At 36.8% G+C, this 25,208-nt stretch overlaps 1 protein-coding gene across 1 annotated transcript in view; it reads right to left on the bottom strand.

The window, feature by feature from the left end:
• Positions 1-13,383, bottom strand: part of LOC128868807 (adenylyl cyclase X E-like) — a 31,940-nt gene extending 18,557 nt beyond the window's left edge. The window contains exons 1-5 of the mRNA XM_054111331.1: positions 13,273-13,383; positions 13,051-13,197; positions 12,827-12,986; positions 9,445-9,812; positions 9,251-9,381 (exon numbers count right to left, since the gene is read on the bottom strand). Coding sequence (XP_053967306.1) covers positions 9,251-9,381; positions 9,445-9,812; positions 12,827-12,986; positions 13,051-13,197; positions 13,273-13,383 — 917 coding nt within the window. The remainder of the gene's footprint in view (positions 1-9,250; positions 9,382-9,444; positions 9,813-12,826; positions 12,987-13,050; positions 13,198-13,272) is intronic.
• Between the last annotated feature and the right edge of the window lie 11,825 nt (positions 13,384-25,208).

Here is a 25,208-nt window from a genome sequence, read left to right as displayed (position 1 = left end):
TGTAACATTATAATATAACTCCTCCACCCTTAAGTTATTTGCTACCACGCAAATAAGTACCTAATAAATTTACAAAAATAGAATTATTTTGAAGTGCATATTTGTTTTTGTTTACGCACGTAATTTCTGTCTTTTTTTTCTTATTTTTATTTTTATTTTTATTTTTTTTTCTTTAGGTGAATAAATGCAAGATCAATTGGAACTATCATTGGTAAACCTGTATTTTCTTTTCCATTGACTCTTATAATATTTAGTTTTTCGGTTATTGGAAGTATCGACAACATAATTGCCTTGACAATCATGACTTTCAAGTTTCTTATACTTCGGCTGAGCTTTCTCTATTTGCCTATTGACGACTATATTTTCCAACTGCTCCCCTTCACAGTTTCTATCCACATTTAATTTATTAATTTTTTGTATTTTACGCTTTTCATATTCGTTACTCAAATTTTCTATTTCTTCTTTACTAAAATTTTTAACTATAAAATCAATAGGTCTTTTTTTCGTACTTGAGTGTATAGTTCTATTATAAGTTTCAAAAATTTTGAATAATTTTTCTTCTAAGGTTAATGTTGTATTACTTTTATCTGCTTTTAATATTCGTAGATGCTCATTGAGTGTGCCATGTAACCTCTCAATGTCTGAGTTTCCGGTTTTAAGATATGGTGTCGTTGTGTGCGTATCAATCTCTTGTTCTTTTAAAAACAATTTAACTGCGCTATGAAGTATGCAACGATCGTTGTCAAATATAAGTTTATTCATTTTGCCTAAAAATAAAATTCGCTCTTTTAAAGCTGCTAAAATTGATATCCAATTTCGATCATTCAATTTGTGAAATGTCGCATACTTAGAAAATTTATCTATTGTGGTTAAATAAAATGTATTTCTGCAGGGAAACCATATGTCAATATGAACTATATCGTTAAAGTGTGATGGACTTTCAGAAATTTGGTATGGAATTTTGATAGGATTTCTGTCATGTTTAGCAATATTACATATAGAGCAATTATTTATAAAAATCGTTATTATTTTATATAGTTTAGGGTAAAAGTATTTATTTTTTAGTTCTGAATATACTTCCTGTATTCCCCTATGGTTATTTCGAATATGTTCTTTTTCTATTATTGTTAACATGTCATTTTTATCCGTAACTTCTATTAAAACAACGTTTGATTTGTACAAAGTAAGATTATTATTCTCAAAAAAAGTTACGTATATATACTGGAACTTTATAAATAGTTCATTATCATCACAAAAAATGCACATAATTCCCTTGTTTATCAAGACTTTTTCCATGATATCTTTTAAATTCGAGTTTTTCGTTACTACTATATGAGTCTGACACTTTTTGTTAACGATTTTTATAAAAAACTGTTCACTTTGACCGTAACTGAGATATATCTGATTTTTGTAATAATTAATGCTTTTTTCTGTTATAAATATATATTTTGAATTATCCTCAAGAGCACTGTGTGCTGTTTCTATAGACATTGAATCCAAATTATCACACTTTTCATCATCAATTTCCATTTTACTGCCTTCAATATTATTGTACAAATTAGCTACTTCACTATTTTTATTATACTGCTCAAAATATCTGCTTAATGTATCTGCAACGTTATTATCTTTTCCCTTAATATACGTTATTTCAAAATCGTATTCATTTAGAAGTATTTTCCATCTTTGTAATTTCATATTAGGCTCCTTTAGATTGTGAAGCCAAATAAGCGGTTTATGATCCGTTTGGATGATGAACTTTCGTCCATATAAATAAGTTCTAAAATGCTTTACAGCCCATACCATAGCCAGAGCTTCTTTCTCTATAGTGGAATATCTTATCTCATGATCACATAAAGTGCGAGATGCATAGCATATAGGGTGATTTTTTTGGCTTAGTACCGCGCCAACAGCGAACTGAGATGCATCAGTTGTAAGCACAAATTTTTTACCAAAGTCTGGTGGCTGTAAGACAGGTTCATTGGTAATTAGAGTTTTTAATGTATTAAAAGCTTTTAAAAAATCTATATTTTTAAAATCCAATATTGCGTTTGCCTTCAGAAATCGAACCATTGGGTAAGCTACTTTTGCGTAGTCCCGTATAAATTTTCTATAATATCCTGTCATACCAAGGAATTGTTTTATTTCTTTTACACTAGTTGGGGGTTTCATATTATTAATCGCCGTTATTTTCGAAGGATCCGGTTTTATACCGTCTTCAGATACAATGTGTCCCAGAAATTTTGTTGTGAAGTCAGCAAATTGACATTTGTTAAATTGAATTTTTAAATTCGACGCTCGTAGAGTATTAAATATTTTCTTAATTGAGACTATATGCTCGTCAAAACTAGTTGAAAATATAAGTATGTCGTCTAAGTAAACAACACAAATTTTATTTATAATATATATTCCCTTAAAACATAATTAATTAACCTCTGAAAGGTGGCAGGTGCTGTCTTAAGGCCAAAGGGCATACGGGTGAATTCATAATGGCCATCTGCCGTTGAGAAAGCCGTTTTTGCTCTATCATTAGGGTGTACTTCAATTTGGTGAAATCCCTTTGCTAGGTCAATTGTGCTGAAGTAGCAACATTTTCCCAATTTGTCGAATATGTCTTGCATATTCGGAATTGGGAACTTATCATCGACTGTTTGATCATTGAGCTTCCGGTAATCAATGACAACTCGCCATTTCGGTGCCCCATCTCTATTCGCCTTTTTGGGTACAACCCATAAAGGTGAATTATATGGGCTATTACTTGGTACAATTATTTTTTGAGCTAGCATATCACGAATTTGCCGATCTACTTCCGATCGATGTATTACCGGATACCTATAAAGTTTACTGTACACTGGGATATCAGTTTTTGTTATTATTCTGTGTTGAATTTCTTTGGTAAAGGGCAAGCTTTCTCCTTCTTTGTAAAATATATCCTGATATTCGTTTAAAAGTGTACTTAGTATTTCCTTGTCTCTTATATTTAAATGTTTAGCAAAAATATCATTGGAGGATTTATCTATTCTATCTTCATAAGTAAGTATTTCTAAGTTTCCATTTTTTAAATATTCATTTTCTAAAATCTCTTCCTCTTTATTAAAATATATAGGTATAGTTGCTTCATCGGTTTTTAGTTTTCTATTTTGATAATCGATTATTGTATTTAAAAAAAGTAAAATATTGTTTCCTATAATACCATCGAAATATTTATGAAATGAGTATTCCAGAAAGCTCACACAAGTATTGGGTTTTTTAAATTCTTTAAATAAAGGTATAGAATATTGCTTACTCGTATAGACAGTTCTTCCCAAAACTTTTAATACGCGAATGATTGGCTTAACAGCATACTTAGGGTTGCATACTTCAGGATTTATTATGCTATACTCTGCCCCTGTATCAATTATAAACCTATGCTTTCTAATATGCGTATCAATCACTATATAGGGTAATTTCTTTTCCCGGGATATTGAAAATTTTGAAAACTCTCGTTAACACCTAACTCCATTGGTTCAACTGATGTATTTTTATAATTTTGGTTACTGTAAGGAATCCTATTTGTATCAATATAATTTGTTGTTTGAAAATTGTTTTCTGGTTGCCGGCCTGTTTGTCTGCTATACCTATTACTAAACATCGGCTGTGATGAAAAATTTTGACTATCGTTTGCATGACGCTGCTGGAATGTTGTATTGTTGTTGTAAGGTTGTCCACTGTTGTTCTTGCTAAAATTTTGTCCATTATATTTGTTATAGTAAGATTTGCTGTCATTACTGTTGTAGTTTTGCCTACTACTATTACGAAATTGTCTATCATTATTGTTGTTGAAATTTTGTCTAATACTATTTTTATTATTATTTTGTTGAAAATTTGAATGGCTGCATGTTATATGTGTAGCATGATCACAATATTTTTTATTGTTATATTTCAGATACCCATTGGATTTTATTATATCATACGCGTCTTTTAAATTTTTCGGATTCCTGCTCACAATAATACTCCTAACAGGCTCCGGTAATCCATATTTGAAAGAACTGAGAGCAATTCTGCCATTACTTTCAGAATCAACCTCCAAAAAACTGTTATTACTAAAATACAGAGCATTATTTAAGCGACATAATAAAGCATTTAGATTATTATAAAAATTTTCTATAGTTGAATCACACCGACAAGATCTTATTTTATCAATTAACTCATCAACAGATTTTTGTTCGCCGTGATTATCAACTAAAATTTTCTTTATTTCTGGCCAGGTATCTACATTGCCATTAATTAGAATTGATCTTCTTGCACTTCCAATTACTTTGTCTTTAATATTACCCATAAGCAAAATTTTAAACTCTATAGGGAATGATTCTAATATGGGTATCATTAAATCAATTCTTTGTACAAAACTTAAAAGAGCATCTGCATTTCCATCATAGCTTGGTATACTACTTAAATTTGTAGAAATAATCTTAAATTTAGTGTTTACATCTAAGTTATCCATTTTATATTTATACTTATTTTATATACGTTTGTCCCTTATTTATTTCCTTTTTTTTTAATCTTAATGTTTTTTTTTTCTTCACAAAAGTATATGTGTAAGTAAGTAAGTATATGTACGTATATTTATTTATACGATTATGTACATATATATGTAGGTATGCACCTTTCTAATTTTTTTTTTCACTATAGCACAACTTACTTTATGGTATATCTGCGAATATGTACATATGTATATATGTAACTCTGTTGATTTGAAAATCTACGCCGAATGACGCCTGTTGCTTTCCTTTTTCTTCAACCACTGCCCTCGCTGATATGTTCTCCGATGCCGCCGCTGCTGCTTTCTCGCTGCTTTGTTGGTTTTGGAGTTGTAGTTGGCTTTATTTTATTCCAGACTTCAAGGTGACCTTTAATTGACTTCAAGGTTTTATTTTCCAGCATTTCAATAATAGGAACTTGAAATTGTTTTATTAAAAAGTAAGTTCAGAACTGAAATTGTTTCTGAATTTGTTTTTTTTAAATACGCAATAAATAAACTCTTTTATTAATATTTTTTTAAGTTCAGATTATTTAGAGTTTTTAGAATTATTTGCCACCAATTTTTATTAATTTATTTTTTTGTGCCGAATGTTTATGAAACTGTTTTTTTATAAATATTTTGAATTAATCAGCATTTTAATAAAAAAAATTTGATATTTTTTATTGCGAAGTAAGTTCAGAATAAGTTCGTAATTGAAATGGTTTTTAAATATTTTCTTTTAAACTTTAATTTGTTGATTGCGCCACAAATTCCACTTTTAATAATTTTTTAATTTTTGCCGTGCCTTTTAGGCTTTTGACCGACTGCGCCAATAACGAAGTGAAACACGTCTTCTTCTTCCAAGAACTTTATTTCAACTCCCAGTTTAACAAAAACTCTTCTTAACCTAAAGCTTAACTAATATTTAACATTTATGAGAATGGGAGAAAGTATGTTGAGTGTATGTTGAGTGCGTGAGTAAGCGTGTGGGTGTAGAGTGTGAGAAAGTATGTAAAACAGTTGTTGGTTTAAATAACAGTTAGCATAAGTAATTAAATATAAGAGTAAGATTAAGTTAGAATTAAGAGTAGGTATAATATAGGAATAGGGTGATCATGTAACTAAGTATAGTATGTAACATTATAATATAACTATATACAATTTCGCGCAATTTTCAAAAAGAACAAATCTATATGTAAAGATGCATACAAATCATATGGACATATCAAATATACGAATCTATTCCGTACGCAAGCAAATGTAAGCTAATGTGCTTGAACTGCAAGCGAGAGCGCGGAACGAACGACAAAGAGCACAATCGGCCCCCGCGTTCGGCAACGTTCGACATCTGGCTCTGTCCTACTTGAGTGAGCATATATATGTATGTATATGTATGTATATGTGCATTTGTATATAAATTCACATGCTTGTATTTGCAATACCTTCTTCCTGTGTGCATGGTAATGAACCATTTCTCTGTTGAGAATAGGACGATGATAGAAAAAGTAGGAAATGAAAGGGAGTGTTTCGAGTGTAAAGTGTCTTGAAAAAGTCAAATCGATGATGGTGCCTCTTAGTGTTGTTGACTTATTAACGTCTGATGCACAATCGAAATTGAACATATGTTTCATGAATTTGATAAATGTTTCGTCATTTTACACGTTTGTGTAAATGTAACTTGACCTATTCCATTGCAATTCCATTTACCTCCTCCTCTATATCCATACAAAATATCTATCAAACAAATAAAATTAAAATTTTGTTTTGAAAATTTCAACCTTTCCATCAATATTTTCTTATGACGTTGTCACGTTAAACTATCGTCAGTAAACCGACTTAACAGAGAACCTCTTTTTTTATTGGAATTTGGATCTGTGGTAAAGTAGTTTTAAGTGGCTAAAGAATCGCATTGACTTAAAATAATTTTTTTTATTTATTTTTTTTGTTTTGAAATTTTCTTTATTTTTTACCAAAACTACATAACATTTATTTCTATAAGTCCAATTTTAGTTGTTTTTTTTTTTTGTAATTAAAAAAATCCAACAAAGTTCGTAAAATTTTAAACTGTTATCTGAATTTTTAGAAAAAAATTTAATACCGCAGTTTTTTTTATTAGAATTCGGGGCGGTGGTAAAGCTTAAGTTTTAAGTGGCTAAAGACTCGCACTGATTTAAAATAATTTTTGTTTATTTTTTTTTTTGTTTTGAAATTTTTTTTATTTTTATCAAAACCACATGAAATTTAATTTTCAATTTTTTTTGTAATTAAAAAAATTCAACAAAGTTCGTAATTTGTTTTTTGTAATTAAAGTAATTTTAAGTGGCTAAAGACTCGCGTTGACTTATAATAGTTTTTTGTTTTGAAATTTTCCTTATTTTTTACCAAAACCACATAAATTTATTTCTATAAATCCAGTTATTCTTATTATTATTAATATTTTTTTTTTTTTATTTAAAAAAATTTAACAAAGTTCCGTAAAATTTTAAACTGTTATCTGAATATTTGGAAAAATTGTGAGCACGCAGTTTTTTTTTTTATTATAAGTATAAGTTTTAAGTGGCTAAAAACCGCATTGATTTAAAATACAATTTCTTTTTTATTAAAAAGATTTTTTAGGGACAAATCTTCCGTTTTTGGTTTTTTTTTTTCATATAACAAATGCAATTTATAAAAACTGAAATTGATTCCTGTTTTTAATATTTTGGCAAACGCAAGGCCGTTTCTACCACAAGAAATTCAATATAGAATAAAGGGCTAAAGTCGCTAGAAAAAAAGTTACTAAAACTCCCAGCGATATTTTGTCAATTCATAATTTGTAGGGGAGAATGGGGAGTTGTGAGACATAGGGAGTTGTGAGACATTGTTACCGTTCGGCATTATTCATTTGTTTACATTCGATTTTAAGTGTCAACAAGTGTTCTCGATGCGATCTCACTTTTCAGCTAGCATTGGTCATATTTACACGCATTCGATGCGTCTCTCCAGTTACTGTGTTTTGGAATGTCTCGGTAAGTTTTTTTCATCATTTGTTTTGCGATACATTCGATGAGTTGTTATAGCAAATTGCAAATGTCAATATATACAAATTATTAATTGTCCTATTAGCTTTGAATTTACACATTCACTTGGCCATGAACGTTCGATGTGTTTATGACTACGCGGCCATTTATAAAAAAAAACGATTTGGGGAGTTGTGAGACACCGTTTATTTCGACGTTTTAACGCATCTTTCATAAGTACCTCGCAATATTCATGCATTGTTTGTATATATATCATGAAATTTTTGGTTAAATTTGAGTTTTTATTGTTTTAAGTTAAGCAGAAACAACTCCATTTATTGCAATGTATGCGATCGAGCTGTGCACCTAAAGTGTGCCAATTTTCGAACTGGTTATTTATTATACATGTTCTCACTGCGAATCATCAGATTGATGGCATTGCATTTTTTATACACTTTTTTATAACAATTGTCTTTTCTTTTTTATTTTTCATCTTAATAAAGAACTAACAACTAAAATAAGTCATTTTTATTGATTTTAACCATGGTGTCTCACAACTCCCCACATTTTTGTATTTTGTATTATATTTTATATTATTATATACAATTTTAATTTTAAGGAAAATTGTAGTTTTGTTAAATAGGCCATACCAATAGCTTCCAGTATTCATTGACTAAAGATTCCATCGTTGACATATGCAGAATATTAAGATTTTGAGTAATACGGGTCCAAAAACAAAACCCGTCTCAAAACTCCCCATTCTCCCTTACTTATTTTCCTAAAATTCCCTGAGCCAGGTTATTGCGTACGTGAAAATTTGCTAGAGATTCTTATCAAAAATTTGAAAGTTTAGTTTTCAATTTGAGGTACTTTTCAAAATTGTGTATATAGTTTGATTTATATGGTTTTGATTAAAGAATATACAGCAATTTTTAAGAAAGATAACGCAAAATAAATAAATTAATATTAAAAAATAAATCACTGTCTTAATTATGCTCGCCACTGCTTTCCATCTCTTCTAACTTTCCCATATTGGCGCTTCACTTTACGAAATGCCACGGCGCCGCAAAGAAGAAAATTGTAGTGCCTTTAAAAACCTTTCCATTCGTGACAAAAAAGTAATAATAATAATAAAAATCTGTATTGAAGACCAAATTTTCAGACTAAACTCAAATTCAACACTTTGTTCAACACTCGTTTAACCTTTTTCTTTAAAAAGCTGTCTAACCTTGGTTTTACACAAACCAATGCTCTGAATACAACTGGAAATGCGTTTTAGCTATCAAAAAGGAGAAAACCGGTTTGCTTAGCCTAGGCGCCTACACAGTTATACGGGCAAATCTCTTTCAAACAACTGCCGTTTGTGTCGTTTCGTACAAATTACTTGCTCTGACTTCGATTCTTTCGCGAATTACATCGAAACGTCGCCGAATTGGCCACTGACGTCAAACCATCTGCCAAATTTACTGTCTTCGAAAAATCAAATACGGTGATGAAGACAATAAGATAAATGGTGATGCATTAGTAAAAAAGTGTTATGGTATCAAAATGGCACGTAAGTGCTACTTGAAGTGTACCTGTGGTACTTTTCTCATCTAACCTACCTGCCTACCTATTAAAAGAGCGTAAATGCATTGCTATTGTTTACAAAAAAGGCCACGCCAAGTTAATTAATATTAGCTATCTTTGGATATTTCATAAAAAATTTTACCTTATCTTAGTTTTAGAAAACTGCGCTTTGACTCTTACTAACCTCACTTCTACGCCCAAACTCATCGATCTATTCATGGGTTTTGGTTTCTTCATTAGCTCAATGCGCATTTTTACATCCTCTTCCATTTGTGCGGCGATTTGTTTCGGAATGATACTCAACAGTAAGGCTCTCTTTGTAAATATTATAAAAAAGCAGTTGTTTAACTTATATAAATGAATAAAATTTGTGCATACCTCCTGGTCCTTCGCAGCTTGGAACAAAATGTTCTCCTCTATTAAATGGCGTTTGTCCACAAAAGTCATACGAGTAACGGTTTCGCGTGTTAGGCGCACAAACAAACCCAATACATTCAAACTCACTATGAAAGTGCCTTCAGAAATCGCATTTGAAGCACTAAAATTTGTAGGTTCACTACTTTTCCAGCGATGTACTAGCAGGTGAAAAACTATTATATAGCCTATTGACACCACCACGCCCATTATGACGGGGTAAATATTAGCGGTGAATGGCATGAAAATATATATGGAAATGATGATAAAGCTGTAGTACATTGGCTTAGTGATATTGTACAGCCAAGCATTAACAATTGGAATGGACAGATCTGCAAAAGAAAGATTAAAAAATTCAAATCGATCAGTGCCAATAATAATAAATACTACCACTACATACACGCAAGCACATATAATATTATGTGAATTAAAATTTTTTAGTACGTTTACCTAGTTATGTTTAGTGAGATACATAGGCAAATTGATGTACCAGACGGCACTGCCGCAGGCTGTCGAAGAAAGGAGCACCCGGTGACTTTAATCGGCTGCCAAACACGGACATTTACAGAGAAAGTGCTCAGCAGTCTTCTTATTTGCAAGGCCCTTAAAGCTTCTGCAATGGGGATTAAATGGTAAATCTAAATTTTCAGCGTATGTGCCCATCTTCCGATGACCGGTAAACACAGCTAAGAGTTTGGAAAATGAATGGTGTAGAAACCGCTCGGTGGAGAAAGCATTTTCCAAATAGCAAACGGAGAAATAGAACTCCATGTGATCGGAGATTTTCTGAGAAATAGGTTTTGTAATTCCCCTTTAACAAGAGTCAGGGGAATGCCGATGACTAATTCAATCGACCTCTTCCTAGCAAACTCATCAACAATTTCATTTCCCTCTATGTTCTTATGTCCTGGAACCCAGATCAGAGAAATGTTATCTGCATACCCAAGAGACTTAAGTTCAGTCAGAGCTTTGATTGCAGCTTGGCTATCGGAAAAAATCTCCCTCGCTCCCTGCGTTGCCTAAGCATTTTGCATGCCGGTACGATCGCAATGACTTCTGCAGTATTCGGCAGTTTTAAAGAACTTAGCTATAATACATCTGGACAGAGTTCAGAGAAATACTAAATAGCTAATACCTAAAAATGCTACCATGTCCCTTGAAAGATTACCTCCAACGGCCGACCTCCTTTAACCTGATTGCACTTTGAGCAGCGATGGAAATCACGTAGAAGTCGAAAGAAAGTAAGTGCAAAACGACATTCAGGGTAGCACTGGGGCACCTTCCACATGCTCCGGTAATGCTAATGCAAGGAGTGCTCTGCACTTGCCCCAGTTTAGTGATATTTTAGCCCTTCAGAAGAGCTTCCCACCAGATCAGGCATTCATACATTAAAATAGGCAGAACCTCTACGTTGTTTGCCAAGCATAGTCCCGCATTAGTAGAAAGCTATACTGGCTTTCATTACCTTATTTTCAATGTGTAGCTTCCAATGGAGTTTGAAGTTAAGTATCCCTCTAAAATACATAACTTCCAATGAAAGTGAAAGAACGTTGTTATTTAATCAAGGAAGTTCAAAGTGTGGAGTGTGGAGGCTATATATATTTCACGATTTACATACTAGGATATATGTAGTATGAGTGTGGTATCAGGCCATACTCGTTATAAGAAGAAGTTCTGCGACAGTTTTGTGTTTGATAGGGCCAGTTGTATGTTACAGTGTTCGGGGGGAAAAAATGATCGTGGAAGGTATATTGAATAGAGCCCTGAAGTTAACGATTTCCATACCCTCAGAAGAATTTCTAGCAGTATTCCAAACCGGCCTTAATGAAAGCACTTTCCCAAAGAGATGAAAGAAAGCAACACTTGTGCTTTTATCCAAGGGCAACAAAAAACCCTGGCGATCCCGATACTTACAGACCGACATGTTTACTAGATAAAATGGGAAAAATTCTCTAGAGAATTATTTGCGACAGGTTGCCGTATTTCGCTGAAGATTAAAGTATTTTATTCACATACCAGTTTGGCGTCAGGAAATCCCGCTCTACAGTGGATGTCATCAAATGAATGGTGGCAAAATATATCTACGAAATTGAGAGAATCCCCAGCGAATCAGTAAGCAGGATCAAGGCAAGGTCTATGAAGCTGGAATTAGCTGCGCATAAGACCGATGTAGTCCTAATGAGCAGCAGAAAGATAGTAGAAACTATGAATGTAAATGTTGGGACTGTAACTATTAGGTCAAAACCCGCCATTAAATACCTAGGAGTGATGATTGACGCTCGTTTAAGTTTCAAACGCACCTGGTATATGCTGTGAAGAAGGAATCGAGCGTGAAGTCCTGTCTGTCGCAAATAATGCCAAACAACGGCGGCCCTAGCCACAGCAAACCAACACCATATAGCAGCGTAGTCAGCTCGGATCTTTTTGTATGGTGAGCTGGTGCACTGAACATAAACAACTACACAAAAAACTGATAGCCGCTTATCGGCAAAGTGCGGCTTCCATACAATTTCGGACGATGCTCCCTTCGATATTGCAGGTCTAGTCCCCGTAGACATTTTGGCGAAAGAAATGCAGATAATGTATATAAGGCTATGCGAACACGACGGTAGAGCAAGACATAAATATAGTGCCCACTGGCAAGACCGGTGAAAAAGATCACCGAAAAGGTGGTGGACGCATGGGCTAATACCCATTCTTACGACGTGGTTAGAAAAGAACCATGGGGAAACAAACTTCCACCTAACCTACATAATTCTTTCAGGGCACAGGGTACTTCGAAAATACCGGCATAGATTCGGCCATGACAGTTCCCCAAACTGTCCAGTCTGCACGGTGAGGGACGAAGCGCTGATCAGGTCTTCAGTGCGGACATTAGACGCTATGCTCTTGAAACCTGTAGCATATTAAACGGAGGAAATATTGTCGATTATATGCTGAAATCGGGTGATAACTGGAAGCTAATCTGCGTGCGGGCAAAACATATTCACAATGATTTAAGACGCGCCGAACTTCGTAGACGTAAGAACTAACAGCCTATGAGCTCACCACCACGTAAGGTAATACCTTTTTGATAGTTCCGCGGGGAGAGTGGCAGATTGTGGAGAGGTATTTGGCACGTGGGTGTCGCTGTGAGGCTACAAGTCGTGCATATGGCTATGCCGGTATGGTAGTATTCATGAGCATTTCCTCTTGACGGGCGTCATCCCATAAAAAAAATGTAATATGTTATGCCACACACGGTTACACATCCTTGGCTACACTGGACATTCAACGCATCAGTTTAGTTTACACGCAAAATTTTAGAGCACCTTTTATAGGGAATCATTTTTGTTGTCTCACTTACCCATAGCCACGAGTATTATAATAGCCGAAGTTGTTGTTACATATTTTAGCCAAGGTAATCTTTCATTTAGATGCGCACTAAAGTTCAAAGACAAAATCAGGATTACCACCGCAGCAGATCCGAGGTATATTGCTGAAACTCCATAAACAGATTTTCTTTCCTAAAAGCGTTTTCGATTTCCAAATACCATATTTTTAATGAAAAAACCATGAATATACGCATACCGATAAAGAAACTGTTGTAAAGAGCAATAATGAGTGGACGCAAATGATGAATACCAGCATTGAGATAAACGAGTATAGCTGACTTATATGCACCCGATTCATATAGGTCAAATAGTATTCTTCCACATCCAATTTGGTGCATTGCTCCTTTATAATATAGAAAAATATTCAAACATTTTTACAAAGAACTCCACACGTTTTTAGCACTAATTTTTTTTTTACCCTTAATACGGTTAGCTCAAATTTATCACTTCCCTTCGCACGATTTGCCTTATCACTGGAGAAAGATAAAAAGGTTGCCGAATCACGGGCCCACGATCTTCGAGGAATCATGTTTCAGAAGTTTAGAAAATTTTTGTTTTCCAAAGACTTAATTCACAAATGAATTTTCTTCAATCTTCGTGTGTTTTGATCTTTTGTTTGAAAGAAGTAGGAGAACTAAAACATTCAAACAGAAAAAGAAAATTATTTGTACAGGTAGAGTCATATGAAATTTTATCGGTGATATAATACTTATGTAGGTTTTGTAAAGTTTAGTCTTACATTCAGCATCTATAAGGTATAAGGGGGTATAAGAACTATCATACATACAATTTCCAAAAGCCACATGCATAGAACTGCGAACGATGTATCGATTATTGTGATCTCAAGAACTTACACGATGGTAGTAAGCATTGCGAAACATACTATAAAAGCTCAGAGATCGCGATAATATCATCGAGCCTAAGCCATATGTAAAGTATCAAGGCATCTTGGCAGATCATCGTCTTAGCCACCCTTATCACTTGGAGTACGCTAGCGGCAAAGCTGCGGTTGCAACTTTAGCTCAGGCCAGAATAATGGCAAATATCGATGAACTAAGACAACAGAAAATGCCATCACCAAATCTCTGGGTAGACTGGGAGTTGGAGCCGACCTCTCCAGATTTGTCTACAAAATGCTTAGCGACAGAACGGTCGTGGCAGTGTGGGGGGACGTCTCTCTCCGCCGGCAGGTGAGCAGGGGCACGCCGCAAGTCGATGTTCTCTCACCATTTCTCTGGATCATTGTTATCAATGACTTGCTGGAGGAACTGGTGAGGAGGGGCTGTAGGGTAATTACCTACGCGGATGACGTGCCACTAATCGTCAGTGAAAATTTGTGGATACTCTCTACGATTTAATGCAGGGATATCTGAGCGTAGTTGTTCGATGGGCAGTAGACGGCGGCTTATCGGTGAATCCTCCTAAGATGGAGCTCGTACTTTTCACGACGAAATATAAACCACCCAGAGCTCAACTCTCCTAGATGGGAGCCACTCCGTTGATGCTTTCTGACAAGCTGAAGCATCTAGGTCTAATCCTTGACAGTGAGCTAACTTGGAAGGCCAACATTGAAGAGAGAATAAGGAAGGCAACAATCGCCTTGTATGGATGCGAAGGCGCGATTGGCAAAAGATGGGGCCTCTCGCCTAAAGTTGTATTTTCGCTCTGTAATACCATCATAAAACCAATTTTGTCATTCCACATGGTCTGGTGGAACTCACTGAAGAGGATGACATCAGTTAAAAAGCTAAAAAGAGTTCAAAAGTTTGCACTCATTGGCATCAGGTGGGCGCCTCACACTACTCCTACTCTAGCGCTTAACGCAATGTTAAGGGGGTCTTCTGGTCTCCAGCGAAAAAAAAATCCATTTTTTTTTTGCATAATTTTGTTGTATGTGTATGCGAGAATACGCCACAGAAAGGATTTTTTGAAAATCGCATTTTTTCACTTTTTCTGGGCACCGAAGTGTACCCTCCTCCGGCCGTTTTCATCATAAACTTTATCTTTAAACGCGTTCCCCAAAAATCGTGTTTTTTAAGCATTTTGGTCACACTTTTCATAGTAGTTATACTCCGATTTCAATGGTTTTGGTCTTAAAAGGTTCGGAAAACTTACCGCTAAGTTTCCCCGTGTACGATTTTTGAAATTTTTTTTCATTCCATTTTTATAACCTTTTAAAGTTCAAAAAATGAGCAAAAAAAAATTTTTTTTGCAAATTGTTGCATAACTTTTGAAAAAAATTTAAAAAAAAAAATCTGTCACGGGAAAACTTAACCAGGGCAACTCTGAAGACAACGCATATCTAATTTTTGCTTTCTGATTACCCAGGTGGAAAAACCGTGACCAAAATGGAGACCTGTTTCGTTTGGAGGTGGACGTCTTCAGCGCCATTTCAAGGTCGCGGGTGTTAATTTTTTTCAAAGTCAAAACCATTTTTTAAAAGCCAAGACATGTACCTTTAAAATAAAAAAAAAAAATGTTTAAAATATTCACAGGATTTGTCACAATCAATCCCCAAAAAAACCCTTCATTTCAGGGCCTCGAGACCAGAAGACCCCCTTAAATGTGGTACCTATAGGCATCACAGGCAGAATTGGCGCTACACGTACCGCAATCAGACTGAGGTACTTGGGCTATAAGCTCAATCTCACATGTGGGCACTCAAGCATCCTCAGAAACTTTGAGTTCATCCCGCCGTCGACGGATCAGTGTATACCCTCGCTTAGTCCAAGCGGAACTTTCTCTACCCATATTCCATCAAGGGAGGAGGGGACCGGGGGCAATACCAGAGGACAGGGCCTGGTTAACCTGTTCACGAATGGCTCAAAGTTGGACGGTAGGGTTGGAGGTGGAGTATTCTACATAGAGCTCCCCATCAAACTCAAATTCAGGTTACCGGATCACTGCAGTGTGTTCCAAGCAGAGGAGGTCGCAATTAAAGAAGCAGCTGACTGGCTACTTACTAGCGTAATAACTGTTATTAAGGTAAATATTTGCTTCGACAGTCAAGCGGCAATTAGGGCCCTAGGCTCTATTGTGTTGCATTCGAAACTGGTCAGGGAATGCCTGGGTTCTCCCTCGATTGCATCAGAATTCTTCGATATAAAGATAATTTGGGTACCTAGTCACAGTGACAATACTGGAAACTGCGAAGCCGACGAGCTGGCCAGACAAGGGACCTGTGAGGTAGTGTGCCCGCGAAAAGAGAGGATCGGAATCCCCTTGACAACCTGCGCTCTACTCCTGGAAGGATGGGCTTTGCATCAACTCATGGGCTTTGCACCAACCAACTCAACTTGCGCTTGGCAAGTACACGAACGTGTACGGTCGCGAAGTCCTTCTGGCCACGTTTGGATAGGAGGCGGTCGAGGGATATTCTGAGGATGGCAAAATCTCAGCTCTCAAAAATCTGATGAACATCATTAGCAGCATGAAACGGCTAACACAGAGGCAAATTAGTCACCGTTCATAGTCCACAAATACTCAACCCTTCCTACAGCTCTCCTTTTCGTCCTATCGCTTTTTGTTTTCTTTCACCTCTTTTCCCCTCTTGCAATGGTATCAAAAAGAATGAACCAAACTTCTTTCGTCCAAGTGGGCCCACTCTCTGCGCGTAATGGTTGCCCTAACCACTACTGAAAAAACATGTCCTGGCAGAGTCGGTGAGGTATATCCTCCGCTATAGTTTGGGTCGGTACACCTAAATGCACTTCATATGCTTATACTTATACTCTCTTAGTGGCAGAACGCTTTCGGAAGACGCGGCGTCATAACTGGCCTATGTCCACTTGACCTAGGAACCCAATGAAAACATAAAAACGGTACAACTGCGCAGAGTAGCGCAGTAGCAGGTAGGCTCACCGCCTCATCTGCAGAGTGGAAGAGTGCCTCGAAAGAAAGCAGGATGAAGTCGATTACTACCTCAGCCAAATCCTCATGGATATTGTAAAGCATAGCTTCATCTCTTTGGACACGACTGCAGGTAGTACAAACCAGGAGTCGACCAAGATGTGGAATATGAGCTTTTCATATGTCCCCGTTTCAGAAGACTTGGGAAAACATAGGAAAACAATCTCGGCTATAGCCTTGCGCCGGAGAATTTCATGCTACCGATGCTGAAGAGCAAAGCCGCATGGTATGACGACTGCCGAAATACTGCAGAAACTCCGGTACAGCGAGCAGGCAAGAACGCAAACGTCAAGAAAACGTGTAAGCCAACAAACACAAAAATGCAGGCAAACTGACGATGCCACACATAGAAACTTACCCTTTTATAGTATAGACAGGGGCATGTCACGTGGGGAAGTACTGATACGACAGGGGAGGCTCTCTCATGAAATGACTTAAACAGTGGGTGGTAACAAGCAGATGCTACTTTCGGACAGACGTTTAGTCTAGTGCTCAACCCGCCCCCCGAGGAAACACTTAACGGTAGTATCGGAGGGATCGGTACTTTGCCGATAGGAGGTTTAGTTCGTGTTAAAATCGCACACTGGGGCTACGCTTTCGATGCTTCCTCATCGTAAAAACAAAAATATGTCTAGAATCGTCGACCACCCTGGAATCGCTTTCGCATTACTTCAGAGTGGCGTTCCAGCTTCCTCATAACAAATTCTGCGCTTGTGTACCTACGTCCAGTTCTCGCTTTTCCATCTGAAGGATTTTTTTCGCTAAAGCACTAATGATTTCCTATGTTTCCTCGCTGCTTAGCATCTTGTCGATTACAATTTCAGTGGTTATGTGACCGACTGCAACCTACAGCGTTCGACGTTCCTGTTTTCAACACATGCATTAGAAAAACGTGTGTTCGGCGTCATCATCAGTTCCCTATTTTGAACAGGTATTCCTTGCCTCGAAAGCATTTGTGTTGTATCAAAATTGATTTTACCGAAGTCCCTGCTATACCATTTAGTGACTTTTACTATATTCGCCGTCCATTTGCCGCGTATTTTGTTTCTGTAGCGGTCTTGCTGGAGCCTTATCGTTTCATCCTTCATTTCGCGCGCTGCAAGTTCGCTTACTCCGTTCTCAATCCTCTCGTTCTTTAATGCCCACATCTTTTTGCTCTCAGAGTCTAGTAAATCTATCGGTATTGAACCGCTTATCACTTAAACCGCTGGCCCTGATACTGTACTGTAGGCAGACATAACTCTCTGAGCCGCCGTTCGTTGTACCGATGCCAGAAACTCCCTCCGGCATTTGCTCATAGCTCCGTATAAGAGAACCGTAAGCGTAGTAGCCATCATTATTTCCCGCTTCCTTTGGGTTCGTCCCTCCATGGTTGCCATCAATCTACTGAGTAGGGATGACATCTTAGCGGCCTTCTGTGCTGCGTGTTTAATTTGGGCGCAGAAAGTTAGTCTCGAGTCCAGTCTTATGCTTAAGTACTTTAGAACCCTTTTTTTGGTAAGCGTATTTGAGCAAGTTTGCATGCTAACTTTTAACGAGGTGTGCTTCTTGGTTAGAAGTAGCTCCGTTTTCTCTGTGGTTAATTTATGTCCGTATCATGACTTGGTTAAGTTTTGTACGAGCTTCTTCAAAGTTTCGCGCCGTGACACACCTACGTCACACACTCTCTGATGGGCGCAATTTTATTTCTTTCTTGTATCCAATGAGCCTTGCACAAAACCAAACAAACCATACAAAAATATACCTTTTGCGAGCATAAGAAAATTTGCATTTCAAAAACCTGCTTTCTGAAAACCTTTGAAGTTACAAAAGGCCGCCCCGTATAAGTTTGGGGCATAACCTTTACTTCGCATCTGCTGTGTGATTTGCTAGCAATGCCTTCAATGTGTGCTTTTGTTTACTGTTATTCGCAAGTAACGGGTTTTACTACCTCTCCTATCGAGTCGCTGAAATTCAATATTGTCCCAAATTAGATTTTTCAATGAAACAAACGTGGCCAACAACAAAAGAAAAGTTAAGCAACTGGCCTCCAACAAAAATAGAAGAACACCTGTTGGCACTTAATAACAAAAGCGACAGTGGCAATAACAAAAATAACAGCAATGACAAAGCTTTGCTAGCAAATAAATAAACAAACAAAAAAAAACAAAAAAAAAAATGGAGCTACCAAACCTTTGAGAAGAGCTAAAAATTGGCGCTTTTGTGCTTAAGTGAATGAGCACGTACTTACGAGTTCATGTGGGTGAGTGTGTGCGTATATATGCATGTGTGTAGGTGTGTTGGCGTGCAAGTGTCGGTATAAATTTTGGCATTCTGGCTCGTTTGCTGGCACCTACTTTGTGTGTATCTGCATGTGTGCGTTCGTTCGCTAAAGTGTAATCCTTTTTATGAGCTCTCACGCCGTTCAAGCGTAACCAACAATAAAGCAGCTAACAAAGCGGCTAACAAAACGGCCAACAAAGCGACGAACAAAGCGGCAACTTGCGCACATACATAAATTCCATTCAAGCAACCTGTCAGCCAACAAGCTGCTACACACAATTCCACACACACATACACAGATAGCTATGTAAATGTAATGAAAGCTTACAAACGCTCTTTGCGACATTTTAGCATTAAGTGCTTTCACCTACACACATACATACATACACACTCGTGCATACAAAGCTATCTCACTAACGGTTTGCCGGGTAGTTCGCTGTAACTGGAGCAATTGTGCCGGTGCGGGTGAGTGATGAGCGCCCGAAGCGCATACGTTTGGATGTGTGTGAGTCTTTGGATATGAAGGGCTTATCTTTTAATCGATTTTAAAGTGACACAAAAGTGTGTTGGCAGGATTTCACTTAAGCGCCATTTTGTTTGGTTTTTCTATGCACAAACACACACACACACACACTCAGTCGGACAGTCGGGCATACCTATACACAGTTAAGCAACACAACTCAACATTCATGCATACAAATGCACATTTCAACAGACATTTTTTGTACTCTGCTATCAGCAGCAACTATGTTTGTGCTCTCTGGTTTGTTAACGTGCTTGTGTGTGTGTGTGTGCTCGTGTTGCGCTTGATTTAATTTCGAATTGGTTTTATGGCCTGCTGGCGTGTTTTGCTGAAGTGGTTTTATTGATTTAAATGCATCAATATTCCTACAATTTCGAACAATATTTATTTTTATTAGCTTGGAATTTTCCAAATTATTGGAGATGTTGGATTTGTGGGATTTACATCTTCGGAATTCATTGGAAAATTAATTGCATTCGATTAGTCACAGTTACTTTATAGTTTCGTAATTGCTTTAGAATATCAGCTCGTTGTTCAAAATGTTGAGGCTTGCAGCTATTTGCATGCAATTCTATTGAAAATATGGTTACAAAGGGTGGTTAAGTTTCAAGTGAAATTTAACCACCCTTTATCTTAACGCTGGGCTAGGCTAGAGCAGTCAAACTATCGCCGATGCTATCGATGGGGTATTATTTTAAGATATATCAAAGGTTTCGTGACTATCGATTCTAGGTAGGTAGGTAGAAGTGGCAGTCGGTCTCTATACAAGCTCACTTAGACCGGCCCGACACATTGCGATACAACAGTAGCAGTTTACCTGCTACTTCTCGTTAAACCCGTAAACGCATTGATCAGGCTGGCACTTATAACCTTAATATCATCAGTATCATTCACGACCGATGAACTAAAGTATCTAAACCTGGTAACATGCCGCGCGTGACAATAACAGAGAAGACGTCTGACTGACTCGTCTTCCTCCTCAGTCTTGCAGCTGCAGAAATAAGGTACTTGCAACCTTTGAGCTTGCCCACCTAAGAGTCAGTGGCCTGTGATTAAAGCAACTAACATAGAGACATTTTTCCTTGGCCGGTTAAGTAGCGCCATTGAGTGTCTGACGTACTTTCTTTCTTTTTGTAGCATTACATGTCAGACTATCAACACATCTCGTGTTGGCTGAAGGAACAGTGCTTCCTTTACTACGCAGTTTGTAGGTTAAAAGGGGTATACCAGAAATCTCCATGCCAAGAGAGAGGCGAGTGTTAGTGCCCTCTCTGGTTAATGTGTCTGCCTTTGTCCTTGCAATCACGAAGCTCCTCCTAAAAGCCTCCATAGCTTCTCTGTTCGCAACTTGGTAGTGCGGTTTACGTCGCTGTTATTGTTGCTTTTGTTTATGGTTGTATTTTCCACGCTGTATGGGCCCCAAATCACAGCCGCAATCCCAGTGCGTGGACGTAGTTACTATAAATCCCATGGTTCTTTTTGTAAACAGAGAGGCCAAGCGAGGGTTGAGACTGGCCCTTATGGGGTCCAGTGTTCGAAGCCAGACTTAAAACCGGAATTAATGGGGAGTAATATTAATCCAACTTAAGTGGTCGTTAAGACTACGCGCTTTGAGCGCTTTGTGAGATCAGCCAGATTTGAACGGGGCGGAAGAGGTCACGAACTCTTCTGAAAGTCATTTTTGCAAGATTTCACTCCACATACGCAGGCTACCGAGGTTCATAGCCCCAGCTTTTTCGCATTCAGCGACTAGTGCAGTCACTCCTTACATGGAGAACAGACGCTGGCCAGGGAGCCGCTCAATCTGAAGAAGACGTTTCTGGTTTTTTTTCCGCATGCCTGCGCATGTTTTAGATAAGTAGGTTACTAGCTTTCCTACCCTAGCTTGGTGATAGTTGAATTATCCGCACCTCCAAGCAGGTGCTTGTCTGTCTCGGTGAGCGAGTGGTATTTTCTTTCCCACCTACCCTGCATGATACCGACGTGTCCGATGGGAGACAGACGCCTCCACACATAATATGTTACATTAACTTCTGTTATTTTATGTTATGTTATGTCGAGTTATGTTGTGTTGTGTTAGGTTATGTTATTTAATGGTTTGTTATGCTATGTTACTGTATATTAAGCTCTTTTAATTTATGTTTTGTTATGTTATATTATGTTGTGCTATGCCATGTTATATTATATTATTATATGTAATGTTATACACGTTCTGTTAAATTATTACTAATTTATATTTAAATAAGCTGGCACTCATTGTTATGCCGCCTTATGTTGCATTGTGTTATGATACGTTATGTTATACGAGTAGTGTAGTTTGCTATTTTATTTTATTTTATGGCTTGTTATCTTACGTTATACTAAGCTTTGCTTTTTAATGTTAATGTTTTATGTTATGCTGTGTTGTGCTATGTCATGCTACGTTATGTAGTGTTGTGTTATGTTACCTTATATTGTGTTTTGCTATGATATGTTTATTAGTGGTTTATTAGGTTATATTATGTTATGTTATATCATGCTATTTTATGTAATGTTATGTATGTTTTGTTAAATTATTACTAATTTACTTATATATTATAAACAATCTGACACTCATTGTTGAATTTACATTATATTTGCCTCTCATTAAAGCCGAGTCGTCCTGTTTTTAGTACTTTAATGCCTACGCCAGCTACGCATACTTATTATGTCTTATATATATGTATATGAACATATAACATAGACTTACATAGCACGTACGTAAATAAGTACAATGCATAAGCGAGCAGCGATATGTGCTTAGCTTGAATTTCCTCTTATACACTTACACCTTTCGTGCGCTTGCCTGTGAGCGTGGCGTGTGCCTGTGTGTTCGTGCTTACAATCAGTACTTAACCACTCATAAATTAATCCTGACAACAGGAATTTATGTTCAAATAAAACTAATTGCTAACGTCAGTACGAAAAGTTTTACTTGCGGCTAAAGTGCGCCCAAAGAAACTTTTCGCCGACACTGGCAACAACACCAACAGCACTAACACCTCAACAACATCATTCTCCTTAAAAGAAGCCAAAGCGGGCAGCACTCGGCCCACAAGTATTTTAGTGCTGACTTATTAAACAAAAGGCTACAAACTTGCATAGTTTAAGAGAACGCACACGATGCACATACGTACGTACATATGTACATATGTGTATATGTTCGATTCAACTGCAAGCCATATTTGCTTATTATATTTACATCGGCACGTAGAAACGCATGTGCCTAAGTAAAGTGTATGGAGGCAGTAAATGGCTAAGGTGTGAGCTAATTCTGACAGCAATCAGCCTTCAAATGCATTCTATTTAATCCACTCTGGTATGCCTATGTACTTATGTAGGTACCCGTATGTCCGACTATATTTGGTCTAGTACATTGATGTGAATGCTGGTATTTCATGTTTTTAGACATTTTTTACTTCCAAGGCCGTTTTGTTGCTTAGAAATGCAGCTGGAGGTATATTTAGTGTTGCTATGAGCGTTGCTTGGAAATAAAAACAGCACGACACTTCTGTTAAAAAAAAAAACAATAGTATTAGTTTTATTGCTTATTCATTGAACTGCGCTTTGTGCTTATTATTTTCCTAGCACACACGTTTATAATTGCAAATAGCTTTATAAAATGCTTTGACTCACACAATTAAGGGGGGAAACCGGTTTAGGAGACCAAAATGTTTGTGTTTTTCGAGAATTTTTTGTTTAAGTTGAGAGGATATTTTATTTATATTTTTAGGTACACTTTTACATTTTTTTTAAGCTATTTCCGCGGTAGATAGCGGCGTTAGAGAGTGCTGTTCATGGAAAATCGCCATCCGAGTGTCTTGCTGGTGGGAATTCCTGAAGTTGCAATTTTTCTCTGAAATCAACAGCAATTTTTTTTTTTTTTAACAACATATTTCCTAAGAATGTGAACCTAATTTTGGAAAAAAATATTGAAAATTGCATGCTTTCGAGGCGCTTGAACACAAAATAGTATTTTATACCATATTTTTTCATCTATTTTGCTTAAAAAATCATATTTTAAATAATAATATAATCCCAGAATTAGGTTCATATAAAGTAGAATTGAATAAAGAAAAAATCCCGAGAAATTTTGAAACGATTGGTCGATAACTTTTTAAGCTAGAATGCCCACCAGTTGAAAAAAAGTAGTTTCGAGAAAAACGTCGTTCTAACTAACGTGCTCTACGGTGTGGAACTGACGGGCAGTCACTTAAGGGCTCATAGAATCGGGAATAATGTGAATTTCGCTTTAAAATTTTTACCACATATTCTTGAATATTTATACTAACGATTTATGCAATACAAAAAATCGATTTTTTGATCGATCGAAATAGGTTTCCCCCCTTAAATTCACAATGGTCGCTCATTATGCTCGATATGTACTACATTCACTTAACCTTTTCTCTTTAATTTCCTTCAGGAAGATACGAAGATAGGGTGTGTGTCTACAAATCGGTCATGGACTCATATTTGGACTTTTTTTGATAGTTGTTTAACTTAAAAATACGTGCCTGTACTAGAACAACCGCATGAAGATGCAGAGCTGAAATCATTACACGCTTCAGTATCAACCTTTACTGAGGTTCACTACCGACTGCAATAGATGCGCTTGAGCCGAGCAATCAAAAATTAAAAAATAAACTCAATTGAGTAATTCTCCAGTACGACATCGCTCAATTTAAAAACAGTGAAAACCAGTAAGAAGTCCTACAGCATCTACCGTGTCCAGCAGAAATGGCGCCCTCTGATTACAATTTTTCCAAAGGCAAGCGGAAGGATGTAGCTCTTCATTGAATCTCCTTTCGTAGAAATTGGAAATATGCTAATTGCCATGGCTTAGCCCAAAATGCCAGTCATTTGTTCTGAAAGGATTCTAATTGTCACTGCTAGCGATAGACAATATTTTAAATTAGAGATTTGTATAGCTTTTCTTCAGTGCACGGGCAGAGCTCCGAATAGTATTTAGTTAAGGTAACTATGGCTTCAAATATGAAATATTCACTAATAAATAGGGAAACTTAAGGTGCTGACCTGATGCAGCCTGGCTGTACTTGGTGTACTTGTTTAGCTTGGCTTTGAAAACTTGTGTGCCCATTTAGCCTCTTTGAACGCTGTCATAACAATCAGATGTTTCTTAAAAGGAAAAATGAAACAGAGATGTTAGCCATATTCAATATTGCAAATACATTTCGGTGTCAACTGATGTCAACTAAAAGCAGTGAAAAGTTATTGCGAATTCTTCTTTTAATAGTAAAAATGTACGACGATGAAAGTTTTGGGTGCGTGAATTATATTTCGATCGACAAATGAAGGGCAGGGGTATTGAATTCCTGATGCCAAAAGCTCTCCAAATAGAACTTTGAACTATTTTAAACTTCGCCGTGCTTTAAGCGCTTCAAGCAAAGCTGCCGTTTCATCTCATTTCCTATATCTCATCTCTTTTTTGACAGTTATCAAAGTCACGCAAGTAAAACTGGTCTGCATTGTGTCGCCACCGCTTCTAACGGTACTTATTTTTAATCATACGTCGTAAGGCAAGTGTCAAAAGTGTGCACTCGTCGTTTTCGTATTCCCTTTTTGAGTTTTTAGGACGGCTTTTTGGAAAATTTAGGACGGAAGAAAAATTATTACTTTTTACT

Source organism: Anastrepha ludens, chromosome 6, assembly GCF_028408465.1.
Source record: "Anastrepha ludens isolate Willacy chromosome 6, idAnaLude1.1, whole genome shotgun sequence".
NCBI classification, from domain to species: Eukaryota; Metazoa; Arthropoda; class Insecta; order Diptera; family Tephritidae; genus Anastrepha; species Anastrepha ludens.
The sequence above is the reverse complement of the archived record's forward strand: the minus strand, read 5'-3'. Positions and strand labels throughout refer to the sequence as shown.